The sequence below is a fragment of the Cricetulus griseus genome, chromosome 4, assembly GCF_003668045.3.
Source record: "Cricetulus griseus strain 17A/GY chromosome 4, alternate assembly CriGri-PICRH-1.0, whole genome shotgun sequence".
NCBI lineage: Eukaryota > Metazoa > Chordata > Mammalia > Rodentia > Cricetidae > Cricetulus > Cricetulus griseus.
The window spans coordinates 44,883,279-44,900,639 of record NC_048597.1 but is presented as its reverse complement, the minus strand read 5'-3'; the positions used below and the strand labels follow the sequence as shown (position 1 = coordinate 44,900,639).

At 45.2% G+C, this 17,361-nt stretch overlaps 1 protein-coding gene across 1 annotated transcript; it reads right to left on the bottom strand.

Annotated features, from left to right (window-relative positions):
• Nucleotides 1-535: 535 nt before the first annotated feature.
• On the bottom strand, nucleotides 536-14,110 carry Tagln3 (transgelin 3). The gene is made up of 4 exons (XM_027412586.2): nucleotides 13,931-14,110; nucleotides 12,710-12,884; nucleotides 1,827-1,929; nucleotides 536-677 (listed from the first exon to the last, which is right to left on the bottom strand). The coding sequence occupies exons 1-4, from the start codon at nucleotides 14,108-14,110 to the stop codon at nucleotides 536-538; spliced, it is 600 nt and encodes a 199-aa protein (XP_027268387.1).
• Between the last annotated feature and the right edge of the window lie 3,251 nt (nucleotides 14,111-17,361).

The following is a 17,361-nucleotide window of genomic DNA, read 5'->3' as shown; positions in this document are numbered from 1 at the left end:
AAAGTCTAACATTATAAGCTCAAAATAGGTACATAAAGAAACGGGTAGATCAAAGACAGTGCTTGTGAATGTCTAACTTTAAGATCTCTAGTGGGAAAAACTATTTCTGATGTTTCCATTGACATTACCAAAATAAATAATGAAACAGGAAGGAGACATTCCAGTCGGCAAAGTCCCTGCCATTGAATGAAATCACGCTCTGGAACACAGACTAATTTGTTTATTAGGTACGTTCTGTAAGTCAAGGAGAGAAATTTTTGGCAAATAAATAAATAAATAAATAATCAGACAGAGATCTTAGGGCACAGGAGGTCAGAAAGAGAAAGCGGAGTCTTTGCATAGTTCTAAATGAACAAAAGGTGGCAGCAATAGGCAGCGTGGATTCTCGGCAGAAATGCAGCACTTGCAAAAACAGGGGACAGAAAGGCTTTGAGAAAGAGGAGAAGGTGAGAAGGTGACTACCTATTTCTTTGTCACAGACTGTGGTGTGGAACATTTGTCCTCTCTATGGGGGCGGGGAGCAAGATATGGCATCTTACATGATCTGCCTGGGCATCCCATACCCTGTCATGCCCGCCTGGGAGGCACCCTTGTTGCTGCCCATCTGCAGGCCTATGACGTTCTGCCCCTGGCGAAGTTGCTCCTCTGAAAATCCTCTCCGGTTCTGTTGGGCTTTCCTGGTTGGAACAAGTGAGATAAAATGACGTCATATGACAGTTTCAAATCCTTCTCAAGATAGAGTTACACAGCTTCGACCTGAGGCAATCACACACACCAGCAGACTCTTCCCTGGCCTACAACTCTACCATGAGCTATGACTCACCATGAGCTATGGCCTACCATGAGCTGTGACTGACAATTACATACAAATTTCCTATCCCTTAGGAACCAAGATGATTCTTAGAATTCTAGTAAGAAAAAGAAATCAGAAACCACAGCTGCCCTTCTGGAAAACTTAGTCTCAGCCTCTCTCTTTCCCTTCATCGTCCCCTTTAGATCCTCTTGGTCTTCAGCTCACAAAACTAAGTACTTTTCCAAAACATGCCGTTAGTCCCATTCCACCTTTCCCACATAGGACCAAAGATTCATCTCTGTTTTGCTGCCCAATCAGTCTAGGAGTTTTCAAAGAACAATTTGTATTTCCTGACCAGAGGTTGCCAGATTTTGGTAAAGAGCTGGATTGTAAATAAATTTAGATTTGCAGCCATACAGGCAGTGGTGAATCATTAATAATTCTGAGACTGAGACCAGGATTTCAGTATGTTTTAGGAGGATTTTAGGTCAAGGTCATCTAAAGGACATAAGCTACTTCCTTCTATACTTTTCCTGGATGAGAAAAAAAAAAGGATTAGGAAAACAAATCAAGTGAATTATCAGGTAGCTGCTACAAGCATTCCTTTCATCTGCCACCAAGCTCCTTGGTTTGCACATCTCTGTCTCTACTCTCACTGCCAAAAAGGAAAAAATCCTCAAAGGCCCTTTCAGTAGACTGAAATAATCATATCATTTATCACCCAGACCAGGACACTTTTGAGAGTCAAAGAGGGGGGAGCTATTAGTCAACAAACTGAGACAGTACTTTGCAAAGAGACATATTTAATCTTCATTAGGTGCATAAAAGAGAATTTAAAAATGAAAGAAGAGAAAGAACAAGGGGGAGGGGATGCTAGGAGCTAACAGGAAACCCTAAGAACCTCAGCCTGGCTAGCAGCATCAGTCTTCCGTGCTCAGTGGGCCCTGTTATGGGACCAGTGCTTGCTTCTTTGTAGACAAACGGTGCTGGGTAGCTCTAGGTGTCTCTCTGTGGGAGGCAGGGAAGGACTTACCTGTGAAACCAGGATGGCTCTCCCCGGTAGCAGCCATCATCCTTGGTAACTGCAACGCTGCCCAGAGCCATCAGAGTCCTCTGCACAGCTGCCATGTCTTTCCCTGGAATCCAATGAAGAGATTAGAGCCAAGAGTGTCAGGATCAGGAATTGTGGGAGGAGGTGCTTCTACACCGGAGAGGAGCTCTAGAAAGAGGGATGGATGACTGCAATCAAAGGAGAAGTACTAAATAACACTTCCCGGAGTGACTCTGACATAAAACCCACCCCAGCCCTGTCGATTATAGTATTTACACAAGAAGACCCTTTCTAATTCATTCAAGTGTATGTATAATAAACACTCCAAACATTTGTAGCTCACATACAGATCCACTCCTGGCCTTGGGCCTGGCCTCATGCCTTCAGCAAGCTATGTGATCTGATCAGGAGGTCCTTTGTGACGGCCGCCAGAAGAGCACTTTCTTCATGAGTGGACAGGGAAAGGAAAACTGCAGATAAATTGGTTGCTTATAGTCATTCTGCTCCAGACCCCAGGGGCTCCTCTCTTTTACTTTATCTGGGTTAGCAGGGTCTAAAATCATCCATGTTCATCAAATTGAGTATTCACTCAGTGCTCTGGTCCACAGGCAAATGGAGAGGGAAATCAACACAGAAAGCACTCAAGACACAAGTGACAGCCCTCTATTATGTGATGCATGAAAGGGACTAATGGAGACAATAAATCAGTGGTCCCTGTGTGAGAGAGAATGGAGCAGGGGAGGGGGCAAGGGACAGTCTTCCATAAGGGACTAGGGCCACAGGATTGCCCATAGAGAAGACAGAAGCCTTCAAATCATCCAGCTCCTTCCATCCGCTCTCCTTCCTTCTTTTCAGAGGATTGGCAAGTCTCAAACAAGAGAATGTGTTGCCTGTGGCTGTGTCAGAGGGGCTCCTGGCAGTGGGACCAGGATGTACCCTGGGTGCATGAAGTAGCTTTTTGGAGCCCGTTCCCTATGGTGGATTACCTTGCTCAACCTTGAAACAGAGGGCAGGGGTTTGGTCCTGCTTCAACTTGGTATGCCAGACTTTGTTGACTCCCCAAGGGAGGCCTTACCCCCTCTGAGGAGTGGGTGGGGGTGGGAAAGGGGAGGTGGAAGATGAGAAGAAAGGGAGAGAGAACTGGAGTTGGTATGTAAGATGAAAGATAAATTTACAGAAAAGAAACAGATAAAAAAATCTGCACAAAGCAAAGACGAGGGCTGCAAATGCTAAACGGCAGGGAGCGGCTGGTGGGAGCCTGTGAAAGGGAAGAACAAATATTCAAAGGCTCTTATCTGACCCAGTGAGCCATCTGTGGTCTCCTTGGTCTGCTTCCTGCAGCTCAGACACTGGGGAATACAGAATTAGAGGGGAAAGGCAGACGGAGTGAGAGAATGGAACAGGAACTGTAATGAAATCAGCAATTATGGCTGTTAAGCAAGTCCTGTTCATGAAGCTCATGGATTCCAAGAAGAGAGGCAAGAGTTCTTCCCTTACAACGTTTCCCCCACCCATATATCCAGCACTCACTATGGGTAATTGCTTGGAGTCTGAGACCTGTGAGGATGGCTGATAGGTACAGGAAAGAAATTCAGTCAGTGGAGACACTCGTAGACTCAGAGAACTGCTGCTTTGTGGTGAATGGAGTAACCATAATCGTTGGAAAGGGAAGGGTACAAAAATGTACTAAGAATCTGGAGAGAAGAAATGCAGAGATGACTATTAAAATAAAATACTAAGAATTTGGAGAGAAGAAACGCAGAGATGACTATTAAGACAACTTTTCTCTTCCACAGATGAAATGGCTTTCTGTAATTGTCTCTGTATCATAGGCTGCTTTAAAAGATACACCTGTAGTAATGACATTCTGGAAAGAGATGTGGCTGGGTGTGCTCGTACACAGTGAAGCTATTAAGGAGAACCTAGAACAAAATGAATAAGTACAGGAAGTAGCAGCAGCTATCCAGTGCTGATAGTTGGAAGGAGAGGGTCTGACATGTCCAGGATCGGGGGCAACGTGGAAGGACACTCAGCAAGTCGTTCATAAACATTATATGAGCAACAGGTGGAACACAAGCTTGTTCCAGCACAGTATGGGCTTCCTTCCCAAGTAGCTGGCTCATGCGCACATGTGTACACTCAGAAAGGAGGGAGCCCCAGGTCAGGGTTAGAGATCCAGGAACCTAGAAACATGAAATCAACACCACCCACCCTCTTCTCAGTGCAGTGGACAAGGGAGTGAACTACAACTGAGCCAGACAGATCTAAGAGAAGGAGGCATCATTTCCCAAGAGCAAACTAGAAGGTTTGTTTTCTAAAAAGGAGGTTGCAAAGAGACAGATTTAATGTAAAATATGGGCTAGACGTTTTTATCACGTCGTCTTAACGTTATAGAGTGGCGATTACTCCTCCCCAAGTAATTCAAGGGGATTTGCTAACACCCTCAAAGTCACCCAACAAGTAGGCCAGAGCCCAGCTTTAGCTCCTCTTGGACTGAATTCAAACTCCACAATAGGCACACTCTACTTCACTGCTGTCCCCCATGCCCCTTCCCTTTGTGAAGTGGATGGGGAACCATGTTCCTTGGCAGGAACCAGTGATCAGAGATAACCAAGCGGTCAGGCCATTGGTAACACAGGGAATCTAAATCTGGGCATTGCTCTTAGGTACCATAGGAATAAGGACACCAGCTCCCAAATGGTCATAAGCCATTGGACATTTTTGTACAGAGTAATTTTGCTATATTTTTACCCATGTAACATTAATTAAAATAAAAATATTTGGAGCCCATATACTGACTAAGTTAGTTACCAAGATTCTAAATAGTTCGGTGACTAGAAATCTTCTGTCTTAGCCAGTGCTCAACTAGTCCATTTTATTGTGTTATGTTTTCTAGTAGAGACTTTTGTAAAGAATTCCAGAATTTTTGGACTGATGACATGAGGAAGAGAGTTTCTGTGCAAACTAGCTTCTTTCCATACTAGAAACTGAGATCAGATGGTCAGGAATTAGAGCCACTCACAGAACTCGATTTCTGTCAATAGGCATCAAATATGTAAATCTGTTAGGAAACAGTGAAGTCAAGGAAGATCTGTACAGTGTTCTGGGTATAAAACAACAGCTAAATTCCTATGTCATGGCCATATCTGCCTTCTTATAAAGCTTCCCAAGTAATGCAAGTGCAAAAAATCGCCATGTCCAGTTTGCTTCAGAGCACATTCCCACGCTTTATTGTTTGCTTAAGGAAATGGACAGAGGGGAATGTCTCTCGAAATGTAGTATATAAATTTTGAATACTAAGGGTTTTTTATTTTTTCATGAGAAGTTGAATTGGAAAGTCCCAAAAATCTACATTATAATAAGCTTAGTAAATAATACACAGGCGACTCAAACCATCAGTCCAAGATACACAGGCATTGTCTGTCAACTTTGACGCTAGCCTGACCATCAGAATAGCCTAAGCACCTTAACTATTCAGATTCTGAGGCAAGCTACCAAGATAATTCTTATGTCTTCAGATGGACATGTAAGCTTCACTCTAAACTTTTGGTATTTTTTTTTTTAGACATTGTAGTATCTGACAAGTGATAACAATTACATAAATTTTGTTAAGCAATAACTCCTCCCTTCAGAGATGTCTTCCACAAAGTCGAAGGAGTAAAACTGATCATTAATTAGAACTACTTCGATCCAAGCTGGAAGTCTGCCTGCTTAGAATTGTTTTGATTCCTGAAAGCCATCCTGAATACTCTGGCAAATAAATGCTTATGACTCTTCAAGTCAGCTTGCTTCCTTCCTTCTGCTCAATACCATTTTCTCAAGAAAATAAAGAAATACAATCCTAAAAGACAGACTCAGATGTTGACAATTTTCCACACACAAGCAGAGCATGAAGGAGACAGTCCTGGTGATGATGGAAGAATCTACCAGTGGCCATCAAAAGTGACACAGGAAGATGGCAAGCTTGCACCACCAGGCTATCTGGGTTCTTCTATTTCTTTACCATGAGATGTTAATTTCGGACTTGAAGTTTTACAGCAGAGCTAATAGAATCTGAACAGACCACACACTGTGTCCACACTAATTATGGGACATCCTACATAGGCAAAACCAGGTAGACATGAAGAAGAGCAGTGATCACTGGGACTGAGATCGGAAAAGGATAAAATGATGGGCCTAGGAAGATTTTTAGGGTAGTCCAAGTATGCTGCATAATACTATAATGATGGACACGTTTGTCCAAACTCACAGAATATACTATTCTGGATAGGAATATGGAACCCTACTTTAGAGTGTGGACCTTGGGTGATAGCAATGCATCGGTGAAGGCTTAAAAATTATACCACCCATATCACCCAGACTGACAAGATGACATGGGGAGGCTAAGTGTGCATCTGGGCATTTTATACTTAACAATATAGGAGTCACTGCTTCTGATTTCTCCCCCTCCTTATTTATTTATTTATTTATTTATTTATTTATTTATTTATTTATAAAGCAGGGCCTCACTCTGTAGTCCAAACAGACCTTTAATTCATCATGATTCTCCTGCCTCAACCTCCAAAGTCCCACTATTCACACCATGTTCTGTATTAACATAAAATAATAGCACCTCAAAATAGCTATGAACTTCAATCAATAATTTATATGTCTTGGAAAATGAAGCCTGGAGTTCTGCCTTGTAATAGCTTAACTTGGTGCTTATTGTTTGGGTTTTACATAAACACACTCTAATGAGGAATTTATTCTCTTAAATTTACATTCAACATATCTTATGCATGTCTTACATGGGTCTATACCGGGTCTTATGCTAACGAGAGCATTCAGGTTCCAGCCTTGATGCTCTCTCAGGGTCCAGGCTAGGGGCTAGACAGCAGGTGGGGAGGGTTTTTCTAAAAGGAGTCTGAGAATGAGAGGGAAACAAACCGGCTCACACATACATTACTCTCATGGCTCTTTATTCTTTAGAAATGGAGGCTTCCCCAAAAGTTCTCTCTCAAAAACTCTCTTAAAGTTCTCTTAAGATCTCTAAAGTTCCTTCTTCTAAAAGTTCTCCTAAGATTTTTCTGTCCCACAAAGCCTCTAATTTTTATGCCCACAGGCACATTTAACAACTCTCTGACAATAAGGCATGCATATCTCTCAGCACCAGGAAGGCAGCAGGATATTGAGAAAAGCAGGTGCCTCATGTATCTCCCCTGGACATGACTTGCAAACCTTGCAAAACGTCATGGCAAACTTAAGTCTCAAGAGGGCATGACTTAAAACTGGTGTTGTTAACTGATTAAAGGGGGTTTCTCAGTGCTCTATCAAGGGAAAAACTAAGGCTATGTACTGTGAGATCCAGAGGCTGCAGCTCTTACAGCAGACGCCCCAGTGAGAAAGAATTCCTTTCCCTGGTTCCTATTTGAGAATACAAGCACCCAGTATATATTCTATATACAGCCAAATTTGTAGTAACAAATATTCTGGAGTTGATACCAAGAATATTAATTGCTGCTTCTGTAATAAGTGATAAAGGCTTCCAGCACTATACGCATTTACAGATAGGTATTATGGGACACCTGATTGTGAGAACAAGTAGGTCTTGCGCCTATTCTTGGGGTTCTTTCCCTCCTGTTGGGTTGCCATGCTCAAATTTGATATGAAAGTTTTTGCTTCATTTTATTATATTTTATTTTGTCATGTTTGGTTATCATCTCTTAGATGGCTCCAATGAGAGATAGAAAGGGAATGGATCCAGAGGCAAGGGAGAGTGGGGAGGAACTGGGAGGAGTGGAGGGGGGAATTATAATAAGGATATATTGTATGAGAAAAGAATCTATTTTCAACAAAAGAAAAAGAAAATAAATGAGAAGAAAAAGGGGAAATAAAGGCAACGGAGAAGTCACTTGAATTGGAAAAGTGAGGTTTAGCACTCTTTTCTATTTTCAACACTAAAAATCAGTCGTATTATTTGTTACAGAACTGCTGTTTTATATTAGTCTCAACCAAGTCTGGTGACTCTTAGACACTGATTTTTCATATATACATCACAGAGAAACCAAGCTGTGGCTGAAAAGTCATTTCCCGACTCCCTGAGAAAATACTGCTACAGTCCAGGGAGAAATGTCAGAAGGTAGGTTGCATTTTCTCTCTGCATTTTATGGATTTGTGTTGCTTCCATTCTGGCCAGAGGGAAGAGAAACTGTCAGGTAGTGGCTCTCAAAGTGGAGCTCCCAGGCGAGCAGAGACAGCGTCACCTACAAATCAGTAAGAAATACAAATTCTTGGGCCTTGTTGCAGACTTAACATGTCAGAAATGCATCTGTCAGTCACCTTGCATGCCTGTAATGCATGCTGGAGTTTGAAGCACTGCTAAAGAAAAAGCTCACAAAATACGGATGCCAGCATCCCTTTCGAGTAAATGCAGCTGAGGATGCCACAGTGGGAAAGGGAGGTGGAGAAGTGAGCATTTGTGATAACTCTGGTCACTGTGGGTACCTTGCTGTATCCCCCAAACCATCTCAGCCTAGGTGAAATGTGTCTTCCGCTTCTGCTGTTGAGGAAAAGCAGACGTAGTGACACATCCTGAGAGAGTACACGTGAGCCTCCCAGGCTCTAGCCTTCTGCATAAACAACACCTCCCTGACTTCCATCATCAGGAGAAAAGAACCGACAACACAAAAGCATGCCTCCATTATCCTCCATCAGTGCAACTGTGGAGAAGAATAATCAGGCTGATTGCTCTTTGCATATTGTCTGTTCTGACATTTTAGAATTCTTAACATTTGACACTAAGTGGTTATACAAATAGGCTCCAAAGGTCACTGCTGATGAGCTTACAGTAGCAGAAGAAAAGTCAACATTTATTAGGCAACTGGGAATCACATATTGTGCTAGAGACTTAACGTGTTTGTTCCATACAATACCTCTAGGGCTTGGGGGTGCTAGAGAAGAGAACCAAGGCTCTAGGCAGCTGAACACTGTAAACAGAGTCACACAGCTAGGATGCATTGGAAGAAGGGTTTCAATATATCCACTCTAAACCCATGCTATTTTCATTCTACTAAGGTCTCCTGGGTATGAAATCGATAATGCAATGTATCATAGGGAAAGATGACAAATTCAATGACTACTAAGTGAAAAAGTCAATAAAGTAACCTGCACGAATCTCTAAGAAGGTGATGGTCATCCAGGCAATACTATTAGCTTGTGAGTGTGATTACTAATTAAATCCATCTTTTAGAGAGGAATCTATGACCCTCTAGTCCCTGCCCTTTCTATTATTAGCAGGCAGGGCAGACCAGGGACACCATCTCAGCATTCCTAACACATCACTTCCTTTGTTCTCCAGATCAATCTCATGAAATGGGTTTTGCTATCCCCATTTGATGCAGGAGAAATTCAAGGCTTAAGACATTTTGAACTGATGAGCCATAGCACACAGGTTCAGTGCAGGGTGTCTAGTTTCTGACTTGGGAACCTGCACTCCACCCCACCTCACAGGACAGACCTATTTCAGTTTTTCTAACCAGACCTCAGACCAGCATACTCACTTTTTCTTGTGTGTTTTTTCTCTCTTATACACGTAGGGACTTGGCTTATTGTTGCTCCCTTTCTCCCATCTCCCCTTTAGGATTCATAGCAAAGATACTGCAGTCTTGCCTGTACTATCCTCTCTTGAGTCATAGCTGAAGTGACCCCACCCCTGCCCTTCACAGGCATTTGTGCCAGAACGAAAAGGAACCTGCCAGATAATTTACCTTTTCTGCTCCTAGAGGAAAGCTTCCCCAGTTCCCTTCCATTCTCTACAGTGGCCCTAGCCTTTCCCCATTTCCAACAATGATGGTCACTCTGGCCCTTCCCCAGTGAAGGATTCAGTAACTTTGTCTGTAATGTCTCCATGAGCAAGCTGTCACCTGCGTTTCTTTTTGAAGACTCTTGTGTCCTTATTGGCTCCATGTCTCTTCCAAATAATGTACCTAAAGGGAGTTCAAGAATGATGGGTGCTTCTGGGACCCCGCCTATATGAGTTACTGAAGCTTAAACAAGCATTTGGCAAACCTGGGCTCCTGCAGCTCCACTGGTCTGCAACATAGAAGCAGCTTGGAAAGGCACTGGACAACTGTGAGCAAACAGAGCCATACTTAGGGAATACATGCCAAGCAAAGGAAATGGGGTACTGAGAGCAGCCAAGCATAAAGTACCTGCAGAGGAGGAAGAAAAGTGTCTAGGAAAGGGGGAGGGGGTGGACCCACAGCAGCCACAGCCACCACAATCATGAATTAGCAGGAGCAAGTGAAATGTGAGGGCAGGATTGCAACCTCGGGCAGGGAGTAGAATTGTAGGGAGAATGTGATGAGCTTTGCCGATAGCTAGTCTGATGTCTGATATCTATGTGATATAGTGTACATCCTCACACAGACATATCACATCAACACACGCCAACCCTGCTCTTTGATTACAGTTTAGTCATCACCCAAATCGTGCATTACAAGCAGTTGCTGCAGAAAGGACCAGAGCCTCACATGCTCAGTCCTCGATCTATGCCACCAATGCCATCCCACCCACTCTTCTATTCAAAGCAACCTGCTCTCTACACCTACGCTGCTCAGTATGAGAAAGAGTTCTGGCCTGAGCTTCAGACAGGAATCCTGGGAAATATCAAGTCTCTTGTCCATGACATCATCTTCAATCTCAGCCTTCCTTGAAGCTTCCATCAAGTCACTTGGAAGCTCTTAAGTATCTGTTTCCCTGTTGTCAGCTCTCTTGCACATCCCTACCTTTTGTGTAGTTCACCCAACATTTCTGTGACCTGTCAATCACAGTGCCTTTATAAAGAGTCTCCTTATTTCATTTAAAGTCCTGTGCTTCTGCATTGGGGCTGGGAGGGGTCGGGGTATGGAGAATAATGACTTTTATCATCTGTCTTGCCCTCTTTATCTAGGAGCATTATCATATTCTAGAACTACATCCCAGGTTGCCCCAGGAATATTTATGCCTCCTAGCTTTCTTCCTACTCCAGGAGTGTCTAACACACAGGCTATGGCAGGGGTGTAGAGTGCCACATATTCTGCTCACCCAGAATTACTGCTCCTTCTCTCCCCTTTTGTTTTGAGTGCCCCCTCCCAAGTATAAAGCCCCTCTCCCTGGCGTGGTATTTGGATAAAGGGGGAAAGGAAATGAAGCTAGCCCTTCAGCAATGTAGATGGAAATGCTTCCTTTAGACTCTACCTCCCAGGTACCTCCAGTGCCCTTCCTCTGACACACTTCCTGCTCTTGGGTGCTCACCAGGGTTTCTCTCTTTGCTCTAACACCCTATCTTTTGGTTTCACACAGCTTTAATTCATCCCCCTCCATCCTCCTCTGCCTCCCTGGCATCCACAGCTAGTCACTGTCACGACTCAGCAGCACATTCATGGTATAGATGAAGGAAGCTAAGGCCCCTGGCCAAAGAATGGCGTGGCCTGTTGAGTAAGGTCTTCTGTTTTGGCATCAGAGCCTAGGGTGAACTATGTGAACTATGAACTCTCTGATGGACACAGGTAACCAGGGGCAGGCAAGTGTCATTTTCTATGCAGTGGGGAGGTAGCAAACATTTCCTTTAGAAGAATGCTGTGTCACTAATCCAGAAAAGCCCTTATCTGTTCCTTCAGTGAGAAGGAACTGATTTAACTGTGGACAATCACCATAATTTTGACCTGGGAATCAAGCCTCAATGAGGACAACCCACGAAGAACTGGAGGTGGATGCCCATGAGGTCTAGTGGCCTGGCCAGCATTTCAGCTATCTGAAGTAATACAAAAACATAAGTTCAGTCCCCTGGCCTCTTCAGGCTTGAACTGCTCACCCATGGAAGAAGCATGAAATAGGGGCTGTCTGCCAATGGAGGCTTGAGGTCATTGTGAGGACGGAGGAGGTGACTTTTGTTTCTTTATAGTTTTCTGGGTAGACTGTCCTGTGCTTAGGATACCCATGGCTCTTGATCCAAGTAGCATTATTCTACTCTCACTGTCAGCAGGCCATTTGGGTCACCACCCAGGGCGTCCTGTTGGTTGCGCTGTAATGACAGCCAGTGACAATGAGTGTGTCGATCAATCTGGCAGTTAGACCGCCTCTCTGTGCCTCAGGCAGGCCTAATTGTGGCTGTATGGACTAACATGCATATTTTCACTAAAAGGGACTGGAAGCTGTGTGACTATTGGTCCCTCCATCCGTCCCACAGTATGTTCCTTCCACATCATTTTCCTACAGTAGTGGTGGATTGCTAAAGATGTCCATAGCTAAGATTCAATCTCTATAGCTTTGTGAGGCTTTTCTCACCAAGTCAATTCACAAATGTGAATTTAAAAAAAAAAAAAAGTCATCTGGTAGTCTCCCTGAGCAGAATATCCATCTGGAAGATACAGTCACGGTACTCTAGATAATTGTTTAACAGAAAGATGGAGCACTAGTCCTTCCTCAGATTGAATGACAGAGGAGCACCAGATGGCTTTGTCTGTAAGCCCCACTGCTGGTGAGTCAAAGAGCACTCACCCACTCCTGCCTCCCTTCTTTTCCACTAAGTGTGATTTGTTTGGAAACGCTAGCTGGAAGAAAAGGCATCCGTGTAAGCAGTTCACTTCTCCTCTGTGGACACTTCTACTTTGCTGAGGTACCTGCAATATCCTCAGCGCATACAGGACAGGACCCGTATCCATCAAGCATCACAAACAGGAAGGACAACACTGTCCATGGGTGACAGCTGAGGATGCACTTCCCCTCCCCCAAGCAGCACGGGAAGCCCTATGTAAGTGGCTTTTACAAATAGATAATAGAGAAAAGAGGAGGTATGGGAACAGGAGTCCAGGGGAAACAGACCCAAAGACAGAAGGGCTGTTTACCTTCCCATAGATCCACTGTTTGAAAAATGTCCGTGGTCCTGACACCATAGACCTCGGCCGCTTTCAGGAACTGGGAGATTTGCTCCATCTGCTTAAAAGCCATCTTTGACTCTGAGATCTTGGGAATGGGTTCTTGTCCTGGTGGATATAAACTGTTTATCAGCTTGCACAGGACCTGAAGGGAGTGTGGGGATAGAGGATCAGTGTTTCCCTCTGCAATAAATGTCACAGTCAGAAGTGACTGGTGCATCTACACACACACACACACACACACACACACACACACACACACACATACACACACACACACACACACTCCCACATTAAACAGGGACGAAGACCCCAGGGAGCCGATTCTCAGGCTGCAGCTGACCACAGTCCTGCAGCCGGAACCCAATTCCCTCCTTGGGAATGATGCTGGGTGATGAGGACATGATCTCAGACTCTTAATGGAGGCTCATGGGGAAATGGGAGGATTATGATCTGCTCTCTGGGATCTGCTGTCTTCACTAACTCATTCTGTAGGAGTTTATGATGTGTAAAAGAACTGAGCTGGGTCTTCTCACAGACTCTGAGAAGCCAAGCCTTGGTCTACCCAACACATGGGTGGGATCGTAGTTATGTAACAGTAAATCACAGCCTGCCAGAAAAGATGGGCTTGCTCAACTCAGCTGAGCTGTCCTCCTGGAACCCTAACACACAGAATCTAGACAGAACCCCACTTATCAAACAAGGATTCCCTTCCTGCTCAAGGGAACTCATCCACTCCAGAGACCCTGAGCATCTCCAGGGGGTTCAGCTTCTCAGGGGGATGACAAGTTGGCTAGCCTGACTCCTTTCCTTTGTTTGACCGTGTAACCAGCTGGCTCCCCTGGGGGTAAGAAAAGCCCCAGAAAGGCTGATGCACCAAGAAGGCAGAGGAGATCACACGGCAGCACTTAGCTCTATTCTCAATGGGAATATCAGAAGGGCTTCAATTTTGCTTACAACTCAGCAGGAAGCTCGGTGCTCACACGGGTGGAGAATTCTCTAAACTAGCTAGGGAATTGTGCTGGGAACCCTCGTCTTACAGCCCCAGAGAAATAAAGGCATTCCCATTCCTTCCGGTGAGACCCAGACCTTGGCAACAGAGGATACCCTGGGGCCTCATATAGAAAGAAAGGGCCCCAGGAGGGCGTCCCTGCCCACCGTCCCAGCAACTAATATCCCTGCCCGGCTTACCGTTCCGTCCATCAACCATTTCTGAAAATGGGCCCTGCCCGGGGGCGGGTGCTCTATATCTTCAGCACATTGCAGGATGATCCAGTCCACCAGCTTGTTCTCCAGGTCCGCATCATACTTCTGCTCGATCTTCTCCTGCACCTCTCGGCTTAAGCCATAGCTCGGGCCCCTGTTAGCCATCTCTGGAAGAGAAGAGAGGACACACGCGGCATCCACACAATAGCAGCTACCAGCAACCCCCCGGCTTCCTGAGAACCCGACTGGGATGTGGCAGGGAGGCCGAGCCCAGCAGCAGCAAAGCCGGCAGAAAGCCGGGCGTGGTTTAAATCAAGGAGCCAATGAAGCCAATGGGGTTTCACCTACAAATGGGAAAGAAAAGCACAGCCACGCACCATGGACTCTAGAATAAAGCCCCGGCCCTCCCAGTGGGGCTGGCACCCCCCCTCAGTCCCGCCTGTCAGGAAGACGGGATGATGTACAGGGACTCACTCGCGAGCCTGAACCCCCGGGCAGCCGGGATGGGGGTGGGGGCGGGTGATGGTTGCTTGCTCCACCTCTCAGCAGCACTTTGCGTGCGATTCCCAGGGCAGGTAATTAACAGGCGGGAGAAAGGATGCCTCGACTATCGGCCGCTGATGGTGCGTGCAGCAGCCTGGAAGCAAGGCTCTCTGATTTGATTTTCTCACGGCTGAGGCGGGTCAAACCAGGGCTGTTGCTAAGAGCCCTCCAAGCCAGCCTTCTCCTCGTCAGGCAAGTCCGCCTGCCTCCCGCTGGGACCTTCTTTCTCTGCTGCATAATCCTTTTTCCTCCTCTGGGGAACCCAGCATTGTATCCAAGGCCCCACAGCTGCCTGGAGGGGGGGTCCGAAGGGGGGAGGGAGAGACCTGGGTCTCTTCGAGGGTCCATTCTGCTAAGTGCCCATCTGCCAGAAATAGCCAAACCACTTTAACCTTGCACTGAAGTGACAGTTGTTACCGGACAGGATGGGGTGGGGGTGGGCGACTCTGGAAGCTGCAATCGTTTACTTCTTAAGCTGTCAACCCAGTTTCATCCAGAAACTTCCAACCCATGGAAAAGCTCTGTGGCTAGGTTTGGCTCTATTCAAAGAAAGAAACCTTTTACATGTTACTTTAAACTGAAATATATAGGACAAAATTTGTAATTAAACACACGTCAGTCAGTGTTCTAAAAGTTTTGGTAGATTGTAAAGTCTTGTTCTGTTTTAGTTAAGGACTTTGAAAGTGCCAGGGACACGCATTTAAGAGTCACTTAGCAAAGAGGGAGGCAGGCAAACCATGAGGAAGAATCATCTGAGTTAAGCTGGCCTGGAAGTGTCTTAAGACTTAAAGAGCTTGGCAGTTTGTTCCCATACAGGGTTGAGTTGTTTTGTGTAAGTCCCCAGGTACTTCCATTCCAAATGTTTGTTCTTTGGTTTATACCTTCGCTCAACAAATATTTATCAAGTGTTTGTGGGATCAGAAAAAATAATTATGGTTTTATAATGGCTGATCAATTGGCTCAAGACAATAGATTAAGACGTTTTAATGAAGAGATGATCACTGTCCCTGTGAGGATTGGTTAGAGCCAAGCATGAAGTCACTCTCAGACAACACACGTACTGAGATACATCTCCTGCTGGCTGAGGCCTGGACTAACGAAAACATCCCTACTTAGGAGATAGGTGATCGATTTGCTTGAGATGAGTAGTTGAGAGCCTGGGAGGAAAGAACTCAGAGGTGAGAAAACAGGCCAGCTTTTAGAACATCAGTTTAAGGAGATAAAGCAAGCTAAGGGAGACAGGGTTTGGTGCTTCATGGAATCTCAGTTGAAGAACTCCCAAAGACAAAGAGCTGTCTCAGAGACGTGGCACTTGGGAGGAAAAGGTAATGCTAAAGGTAATGCTGTAGGAAGATCATCTGCAGAACTATGGAAGTTACCAGTCTGCGTCATGGGTGGCAGCAATAATGGTAGTTCTGAAAGACCCCAGGTGGCTCAGGCCCCCAGGATCTCGGCTCAGGATCTCGGTGACCCCAATCACCAGGCAGAGGCAAAAACTTGATGCAAGCAGCACTAGGCTTTATTGCAGTTGTTTAATGAGCTAACCCCATGTTAGCTCAGGCCTTTCTTCCACCCACCATGGTGGATGGCTGGGGAAAGAGGCCAAGAAGCCACAGGACTGAGATCTTATAGGGCAGCGTAAGGGGAGTGTCTAGGGGTACGTACAGGCTCAGGATTGGTGTGCCTCCAGGCTTGGAGGACTTGCCCTGTGCTGATTGGCCAACTGGTTGTTATGGCCCATAGGCCCTCCCAGGACGGTTGCTATGTTCTGCACATCATATGCTGTGCACTTGTCGGTAAAGCACACCCAGAGCCATAAAGCATAGCAACACCAGTTAACTTCTGATTGGTTCCTTGCCACGAGGCAGGCATCTGACCTCCTAGTGACCAAGGCAAGGTCAGGCAAGTACTTGTTAGGCTGTTATGACTGCCAAAATGGGGAGCTGGTCCCTTCAGTTCCAGCCTGGAACTCAGGGGCAGATGCTCACAGAGAAAGCATGCTTCTTTTCTCCACTGCTAGATGCAACTCCAAAGAGAACAGTCGTCCTCTTCTTCCTTCTTCCCCTTGCTCCTCTTACTTTTCCTCCTGCTCATCTTCCCCCTGCTCCTTTTCCTCCTCCTGCTCCTCCTCCCCTTACTCCTCTTCCTCCTCTTCTTTTGGAGCTTATGTGCCAAAAGATTCCTTCATATTATAGCCGAATAGTTGGTATGCTTTACATGAATGATTGAGCCCATGGTTATAGAAAGGATCCCATGCAAAGAAGAGGGGCAGCAAGATGTCAGTGTCCAGAATCCTAGAGGAATCCTTCAAACAAAGAATGTTTGATGCCCTGGGGATGCCAACGGACATTAGTTCAACCTCACATTTGCTTGATGCCTATTAGCATTGTAGTAATTTACCTCAGTAAGTTATTATTATTATTATTTTTAAAGACAGGTTCTTCCAATGTAGCTCAGGCTTTGGATCATATGTCATCCCCCTTAACACTGAGATTTACAGGCATGAACCACCAGGCCCAGCTTTAACAATTTTTTAAAGGCTTATGTATGTATGTGAGATGCAAAAACATATATGAAACATGCTAAGTTAGTCTACTACCAAAGTTAACCTTGTCAGCAATAAATGTCAGCCAGGTGTCATGGTACATTTGGAGGAAGGTAATAGGGAATTAGGGAAAATGTCTAGCAGAGCTAGTAGTGGTGCTGTGTGCTCCAAATGGGTGTACAGGTAGTGTGGTAGGAGAGAGAATAAAATTTGGCCCTGCTACTTTGGGAGGCCTATGATCTATCAGAGTTCATTGGACAGTTGTTTCGTGAGTCTGGCACTCAAGAGAAACATCTAGATGGTATAAATATGCTTGAGTCATCTGCTT